General features: G+C 39.2%; 1 protein-coding gene across 1 annotated transcript in view; it reads right to left on the reverse strand.

Annotated features, from left to right (window-relative positions):
• MRPS27 (mitochondrial ribosomal protein S27) overlaps positions 1–9,553 on the reverse strand; it is a 49,889-nt gene that overhangs the window by 39,318 nt on the left and 1,018 nt on the right. The window contains exons 2-4 of the mRNA XM_075410813.1: positions 8,389–8,466; positions 2,532–2,602; positions 494–552 (exon numbers count right to left, since the gene is read on the reverse strand). Coding sequence (XP_075266928.1) covers positions 494–552; positions 2,532–2,602; positions 8,389–8,466 — 208 coding nt within the window. The remainder of the gene's footprint in view (positions 1–493; positions 553–2,531; positions 2,603–8,388; positions 8,467–9,553) is intronic.

Here is a 9,553-nt window from a genome sequence, read left to right on the forward strand (position 1 = left end):
CTATACTTCATTTAGCCTTGCTGACTTGATCATTATCACAGTGTGCCCGTTCCCATTTCTATTCATTCTAAGGAAACAAGCCTCCTTGAGTCCTACACTTACACTTGCAAATAGGCACCTAGCCAATTTAGTTAAATTATGACTTAGAGAACAAAAAAGTACCAGAAGGAAAAACTGTAAACAAGCATAATTCCTTGTAATTTCAGCATCTCTAATGCTAATCATAGCTGGAGATTGTATTAGCTGTTTGGTGGCTCAGACTAACATGCCTGCCAGGAGTCAATGCAGAGGTCCAGAAGGAGGGTAGCCGTAACAAAGGAGAAGTTACCAAGAAGGCCCTTAGCTGTGAATTGTAAGACAAGTAGATGCACATCTTTTGAAAAAGAGAAATCAAAGCCAGTAAACTGGAAAGGGTCAGAGTCTTCCCAGGGCAAGACTTCATGGTATTTACTTGTATGTCACAAAGTTCACGTTGGGGGAAAAAGATGCTTACTTGTAAAGGTAATATTCGGCTTGATCCACTTCCTCTCGTGAAGAAATGTTGTCAACAAACTGATTAAAAAATAAGAAATATAAACTTCAGAGGGAGCACTCACAAAGCATATTAGAAGAAGATGCCACTTCAGTAAAAAAAATACCTTTAGCACATTTAGGTGTCTGACAGTACTGGGGGTCTTCAAGTCTTTGCTTGCTCCTACCCAGATTTCTTCTAGATTGCTACAAGTCCAGTCTTTTTAAACTGCGACAACTCCTCTCATCACCCCTAAGAAATGTTATGCACCTTGAAAACATGGAGACCATCTGAGAATTATGTCCATATAGTTCAGTACCCCATATTTTTGCTGCCTCTCTCCAAATTTTTTGCTCTTTAATCACAACCTTTAATTTGACAATACATGTGGTTCCTTACATTGTTTTTCCCCCAATCTTGAGTGAGTTTCAACTTACCTGACTTTTCTTTCTAAAAAGTATTCTTTTCCCTACCATTTGCCTGTTGTGCCTAATCATATCATAAATTCTGAAGGACAGGGCAATAGCATTATGTATGCCACCACACATACACATAACAGTAAGAAAAAAATTACTCCCATGTTGTAAAGCACAATTTTCCTCTTATTTAAAACTCTGTCTACCCCAGGCAAGCTTCCAAAATTCCCAGTGCTATCAACTGTTCAAATAAAAGCCAAGTTTTCAACTAAGCTTTGTGAACTTTGTAAACAGTGAATCCTGTTTTCCTGCAGGTTTTACTACTGTAAGCATAAAGACGCTGGAACACTCCAGAGTCTTCCCAATATAATACCTTTAGCTCAGAATATATAAACAACATGTTCTCAAGGCCAATACTTCTCTTTATGCTAAGCATAAGCTAAAATTAATAGTTTCAGCTGACTGGTACTTGCTCTCCAGTTTCTTAACTCTCCTTGCTTGCTGCATACATGTACGTCTCACCTTTTTAGCGTGGCAACAGCATGCCTGTGTGCTTTATTTACATTTTAAGAAATAAGAATCTGATGTGAGCTCCAGGTATTGGAAAGCGGAGCTGTTTGACAATCTGGAAATGTCATTTCTTGAGGGAAGAGGCCAGTCCAAAGCAGGAACATGAAGAAAAGGAATAAAGTTGATTAAATAATAAAAGGGAAAGGAACACCCACTTCCCCCATGGATACTGTCTCAGAAGCAATGATCAAGAAGGTCTGATCTATATAAATGCTTGATCTCGTAACTGTACAAAATGTTCTGTAACTCCTCAGTTAGTGGTGCCAATGATCCTAATTAGCGGAGTTACTGAGGTACCAGGGTGGTGACTCAGCTTTTTTGGATAATTTTGAAGATTAAAATGAGGTTGGTTTCTTTTTTTTAAAGCAAGTGACAGTTACTCTCCTCCTTCAGTACAAACACTCACTCACATAGGGAATGTAAAACCACATCTCACCTCTCTGCCTTCACTCCCCCTCCCCAGATTAACCCATCCAGAAGATGGAACTTGTTACTAACTCCAGTCAAAATAATGGTTTTACTTACGCCACGCCAGCACTTGTCCTGCCTCAGTCTGCTAAGGCAAGAAAAGAAAACTATAGAGGCAAAACTTATCCACCTCTGCCTTGCTCTGAAAGCAGCCTGGAAGCAGAGAAGATGCACACAGACAGGCACTGTGCTAATTCACTGCATTCCCTTAGCAGCCTGGGTTCTTATAAAGTGCCTGAAGGGGTGTTAAAGCTCTCACTAAGACAGAAACCACAGGAAGGCAGGGAACACGTACTAGGGAAACACATAGCCCAGTAACAGTGAGGCCTGATTTTACTGCGAAAAAAACTATTTCTGTTTTGAAGACCCCACAGTCCAAGTACTAATTAATGAGTACAAAGCAAAAATAACACAGCTTTACACAGCAATTCAACAGTATAACAAGACATTTACAATCCCAGAACTCCCAGTAGAGGTGATACCATTTATCCCCTCTCAGCTCACTTGATTGCACAAGCACTCCACTGTCATTTCCATCATTTTATGATTAGGATCTATTTCCTTACCCGGGCTATTGTCAAAGAGCTGACAGGCAGCTTTCTTTCATAGGTTCTGTCCATTAAGTGGGCTAATTCAGCTGGAGAAAACAGAAAAAGAGTATGTTTAATCAACTGGCATTACAGGAAACTCTGCAGAGCCATCATATAACCTACAATAGAACCTCTGCCCATTAAATCAAATTCTGATTCCTTGTTAACACCTCATTTTGAAGTTGTATGATAACAACACTTTCAATTATTGTTAAATACTTCAACAGAAAATAATAGATGGAAATGTTCTCCATGTGAAGATTTTAACGTGTTAGAAAGAACGGGGAAAAAGCAAACTATCCTACAACGTGTTGGATCAAATCAGTATAACTAATATAACTCATCTAAAAAATCTGAGCAGACATCCTTAAAATTCACATTTACTTTCAAGTTTAGCATGTACTGGACAGTACTTTTGGCATGGGTTTGTCCTTTAATATACAGTAAAACAATGAGACACAGAAACAAGCAGTACCATACTGATAAACCCTACAGTCACAAACAGCAATCCACAGAAACACTGTTAATCAAACTGGGCACTGAGCCAGTACCTTAACTTTATAGCATTCTGCCCCAGTAGTCGTATAACAATATTAATTTGACCATACAGGAACTTGAAGCTTCTGACTGTTGAATCAGTATCCAACCATTGCATTTAATTGGAAATCAAATTAATATGAAGTTTTAGTTTTGTACTGTTCCTGGAAAATAACAATGACTGAGGAAGAGTAAGCTGTTTGCTGTATGCTTAGTGTCAGCTGTTTGATTTTCAGCTGAGACACAAACTGATGAAATACAATCTATGAAATGTAGAGACTTCAATTACAGTCCTTGTTTCTATTCCCCTGCATCTTCCAGGACCAGGAATTCAATGTATTTTCTCTGCATCATTGGCACCTTCTTCATCTTTTGCACCCCATGACTACAACTGTTACTAAATCAGCCTCTCCTTTTACACCTCTTGATTAGTCCCATTGGCCATCCTTTAAGAGATGATGGGTTGGCTTGTTTTACAGCTCATTTTCCAAAAAGGTCATCTGACCTCCACACCTGTCAATAGCATGTGAGGCAAGCACAGCTTGCAGCACCACATCAGAATAGACTAAGCCTTCTACTCTGGCAAAGCTGTCATGGGCAAGAAACCGCACTGCACCAGTAACATGTTGTGTCTTTAACGGATGCAGTCCATATATGTTCTGTCCACTAAACATGGGATATCACTATTCATCATTTTAAAAATATACCTGCACTGCCAGGGAATACTGAGAGGCACACAGTTCTAACAGTATGAATGTCATTCAGTGCTACTCTGACCTTATAGGTACTTTCTCAAATCACATGTGCAAAGACTTTTGCTGCAGTAAAAGGACAGAGCCTTGATTAGGAATAAAATGGTTGACTCCTGGTCTGCACAATGCCGCTGTCTGCAACATAGCAGTATTCCATGTTTACACAACACCTTTCTTCCTGAGGCACTTTAAGGTGTTCATCAAAACATACAAAGAGCATTTATCTCTGGCTGAGGGAAGGCAAGCATTTCACGACCATGAAAGCAAAGAGAAATCTGGTGCAAAGTTACTGCAGCCAGTACCAGCTCCTACAAACTACAACACAGGATGCTGAGCTGATGTGGGCCACCAAGGCCATGTGATACCAGACAGCCACTAAAACAGTGGACCAGCTTTCTTAATGGTAAAGAAATTTCTGTGAAAATATCCTCAGAAGAAGTGTCTGTATTTGACTCTAAACGACCCGCCTCTCCAGCACTCACTCCAGAACTCAGCATTTCATAACGGAGCACGTAGGTAAAGACTTTGGGGGCATTCCCAGTAGTGCCAGAAGTAAGAGATAACAGATGCTATGGTCAAGTCAACTTGTCTTGAACTAAGAACTGGCTAGGTCCTTGTGTAAACACGCTGAGCCAACTGTCATCCAACATTCTTCACCTACATTTCGAGATACCTGGAAAAAAGTATTCACCTTGAAATTTGGTATGTTTGATGACATAACAACGTGGATCTGAGACAGACAACCACACAGGCTGGGAGTTCATTTACCTATTCCAGTACTGTTTTTGTTACGCATCACCCTCTGAAAACTGGAAGGTGATATCTAAGACTATTCAGGGCCATACTCAACCCCTGAGTTTGACACTTCTCCTGTCTAGGTGCTCACGCAGACGAAGAGCCTATTTCAGGATACACTGAGTACTTAATTGGAATATAAACCAAATTAGTAGAACACTACGAGTGCAAGATCCCAAGACTGTCAGCCATTTACACACAGGCCTCCTCTGCGAGAGTTCACACACAGAATTTTAATGATTGACCTTTAATGCTGTCTACAAAGCTGGAAATCTCCATCAGAACTTTCACATGGAAAGCAACATGAAGCACTTGCCCATCAGCTCCAGTATAAGAGTTGCAATAAAATGAAAGCTGATTAAACCTTAAAGAAGACAAATCAAGTCAATTGGAAATTTAGCTTTGTTTCCAGAGAAATTGCTATTTCTGCTGTATTTTCTACACATGAATAATTTGCAGTGAGTAATTCTTTCCAGGTTTGTTTTCTCTGACTTTTTCTCTCATATTCATGATTTGAAATAATTCAGCTACCTTTTGTAAACAAGGTTTGCTCCATAAGTTGCTATTCGATAATTAAGATTAAAACTTCCTCTTAGTTGAAAACATCCCAACAGAAGTATCAGAATGCAAAAACACAAATATCCAAGTCTCCTCGCACTGTTGGTGGTAAAATTTGAGCGCCAACATTGGTGTATAAACCAAATAAAGGTTTTGATGGACTAAGCAAAATTCTGTGTACATTCTAACAGACATATGTTGCAAGTGCTTTCATGTTACAGTCACTACCAAACAGCACACTAGTATATATAATCTCTCATACACATTGCCTAAATATGCATTTCTACAAGCTGAACTTTCTATAAAACTTTAATTTCTCCAAAAACTTATTTCTACATATTGCAGAATCTCATGGATTTAAAGAAATTAACAAAACAAACTGTAAGTCTGCGCTGAGGTCATTTAACTCCTAGACATGACATCACTGTCATCTCTAGAACACTGCTATCTGAGATTTCATGTTCACTTTTCTTCTCCTTTGTTCATAGAAACTCAATGTCTTGCTGCCCCCAACAGGGTGATTCAGGACAATGACTGGGAAAATACCGACCCCCATCTTCCAAGTCAGTGGTTATGACATCTAACACCAGTTTGGTGGCCTAGGAAATCAACATAGTTTCAGTTTGTTTTGCTGTGTCTATCTATCCACAGCATGTAGCCACACCAACACGTGGCACATTTAGCCACCATGTAAGGTCACTATCCTCTTATTCCTAGAAGTGGTCCATCCAAGGCAGGGTTGAAATCCAGTGATGGGGCAGCAACAGGAAAGCAGATACAACTGTGATGCAAAGCTTACCTGTCCTGGGAATGATGATCAGAGCTATTACCTTAACTCACAGGCTAACGTTTCATTTTCTGTATAAAGAAAGCTTTGATTTCTTTTATTTTAAAGACCCAATTAAAATATAAAGGAAGGCTGAGGCAAGTACTTTGCCTTACAAATTTGTATGTTTCACATTTTTCAGTATTTCCACATCCCTAGCAGCTTCTGGAAAGAACTACAGCTTGGTACCGAAGAAGGCTTTGCGTGGAAATTGCTCCAGTCTGTAAAGGCAGCGCTGCCACCTGGTGTTGTGGATCAGCCACTTCGGGTACCGTGAGCTGTTTTAACAAAAAAGACATTTCCTATCTCCCTTCGATTCTGCCATCCCCTGGGATTCTGGTAGCTGCTATTCTTCTCATCAAGATGCTTACCACCACTTAATTTTACCCTTGTTAGTGATGAACCAACTGAAACACTGGAGTATCGAAGTCCAGCCATGCTTCCCGTTTCCTTGGTATCTCATTTTCAGTAAGTGCAGTCCAAATTACATCTAGACAGGTATATTACCACCAGCAAGCAGTTTGTAAATTCCAAATCAACATGATTTCAATATCTACATTTTTAAACAAACCTGCTTCTGTACACAAAACAGAGTCTTGTTCCTTCCCACGCTTTTTTCCGTACTGAAGTTTGCTAAAGTCTTTCATGCATGGAATGCTAAACTGAGGCTACAGAGAAAAGAATAAAGCATATCTTCTAAGGCCACAGTAAATGAGTTTGAATCTGGGATGGCACCACACCACTGAAGCAGAGAAACGGAACTGACTTTTAAGCAAAAACACTTGTTTTTCCCTTTAAATGGATTCTCACAACACAGTCTGGCAGAATAACAGTTCTGAAACAGTGTTTGTAATATACAAATAAAAGAGCATCTCCTCAGCACAAGAAATTCATCTTCAATGACCAGTTACTACACACAAGATTACATGTGCAACAATACATCTGACAGCTACAGAGCAGACATCTGCAGGGCTGTCTCCTCTTTGAAAATGCTGATACAGCTGACACCGTGTTAACTTGTTTTCTCTTTTCCGTAAACATTGACTGAAAATGCAAAGCAGTTCTTTGAAAAGCATGGAACAGACATCTGATTTGGATCAAGCTCATCGGCAGAGCAGTGGCAAGAACTGTGCTTGCCAAACCGCCACAAAAGGTCTTGCCAGGCCTGGGGAAAGCCAAACATCGACTGTACCACTACTTGCACAATAATGTTTTCTTCTACAGTGGATTTCTATCGCCTATGATGTTTGCCAGAGTAAGAGCCCCTTTTCATCTGGAGGTGACTGGTTCAGATGCATGCCAGGGCACTAGTCTGCGGCTCCAGCCCAAAATACACTGCATGAGCAGTCCTACTGACAGTCAAGGCTTACAAGGTATTAACAGTCTCTGAAGGGTCCAAGCTACAGTCATGAGCACCCACTAGCTCTTTCTGGCCCTTGTACAATAAAACATGTTGACAATACCAACCTAGCTGTTTATAGGCAAACAATAGCAGCAAATTAGTGCATAAAAAACATTATTCCGATCATTTTGTCTGCCTTCCTGCCTAACTTAAGCCCTCGGATTTCACCTGCTGATTATTCTTTCAGCCGCATAATCTATGTTACAATTAACAAACACAGTTCAGGGGCCCTGGAATGGAAGACAAACATTATGCATTTAGGAGTCTCCAAAACACTTGTGACACAAAATAATGCACATGTCTCTTTAGTGCGAAAAAATACTTTGCATGATGCTTTCTATTTAACGTAGTCAACAAAAAGATGGTGGAATCTCATTTCAAATGTAATCTAGCCAAAGAATTAACTACGAAATTCACATGAGAGATCTCCGTACCATACACAGATACAGTTTAATGTACAAATTCTTGGAAACAAAATGTTTAGTTTCAGTTTTCCACAAAAGAAAAATCTAAAATTTCAAAAAGAAATGTAACTTTCCGCCTGCAAAACTCTGAGGACAATGTTCTTCTAAAAAAATGTTTTTGAACAGGAATGCCCTGTAATACTCACAGAATGTCTTCTTTCGCACTGCACGACAATTAAAACAACATCCAAGAAGAGGACATGCAGAGACAGTCTTAACTGTCAGACAGAAAACTACAACATTCACAAAACCTTCACATTTTGTGAAAGAAAAAAAATCAGCTTGTAGAAACCAAACATTCATTAAATAGGCAAATTCTAACTTGTCTCTGCATTATAGCTTAGAACATATATGACAGATTTTGATATAGAACCTCGCACACATTTTGCTCCACATATTTTTTTATTTTGAACTATTTATAGATGATGGGTTAGTTAAAAGTGAGCTCAGGTTGCAATTAATTAGTAAAAGTAGAGAAAGAGAAACAAACTTTTCTCACCCAGGCTATGCTCCTCTTTTTGTCTCTTTTCCCATTTTGAGCTGTCCACGTAGGCCGCAGAAAGAAGGGATCTTCTACCTAATGGAGAAACCACTACGTAAGCCAGGTTGCTTGGACATCCAACTATCACTTTATTAGATATCACCTTTTTCCATCACATTTACTGAGTTGGGTGCATTACACTGTCTTTATGATCCAGCTGTCAGCAGCAGCTACCATAATAACTCAGATTCCTTGTACGTGGATGAGCCATTACCTGTCGTTTTTAAAAGAGAAAAGCTATCCCCTGTAAATCTTTTCTTCACCATGAAACAATCTTCCCAGACTTGAACTTTGCATTTAAGAAAATGATAAATCTGTCAAGGTAGAAAAAATCCCAAACACTAACGGATAGCTTCTTTGTGCACACAGACCTTTTTCATCAAATGTTAGCAATTGGCTAAACGCAGGCATAAAAGCGTAAGGAAGAAAGATGAATATGCACAAAAAGGCTTTTCTGTCGTTGTTGGGTGGTTATTTTTTCCACCTGTAAAGATCTGTCTCACTGGAAATGAAAGGTCTGCTCATCTAGAAATACTCCATTTTTCATCATGTCCTTTTTTGGCATCTCCTATGAACTGCAGAGTTACTCAAACATTTTCTAAAGTTTTTTTCCAAATACTCTAGGTACCACTTGTGGAACCTGCTTAAGACACTGTTTTGAAACAAAATAGAAAATGCTTCATTTGTACGAACAAACCATGCTTGTGCGTTACTCACAGGTGATAAGGCCTTGAAGACGCATGAGGAACATACGGATAAAATTTGTTGAAGATATAGAAATATCTGCAGAAGGTTGCAGAAATTAATGTCAGGAAACACAAAATATTTTTTAAAAAGGCTTTACTATGCCACACAGAATTCCTAGCAACTATCTTAAAGCCTTTATATGAAAACCTATCTGCTACCACTAAAAGGTTGTTCTTGTTGTGTGTCAAAACAATTTTTCTCCATATCATCCTTCTGACATGCAATTATACACACACATTCAGCTCTGAACACCTTTGCAAATTTTTGCCAAGAAGACCTTGTACATGGAACTCCACAGTCAGAATATAAGAATATGTACAGTGCTTCACCAAACAGTTAGAAGACAAAGACGTCTTTTTGGCTGGTTGATGGGGTT

Source organism: Opisthocomus hoazin, chromosome Z (genome assembly GCF_030867145.1).
Source record: "Opisthocomus hoazin isolate bOpiHoa1 chromosome Z, bOpiHoa1.hap1, whole genome shotgun sequence".
In the NCBI taxonomy this organism is placed as follows: Eukaryota; Metazoa; Chordata; class Aves; order Opisthocomiformes; family Opisthocomidae; genus Opisthocomus; species Opisthocomus hoazin.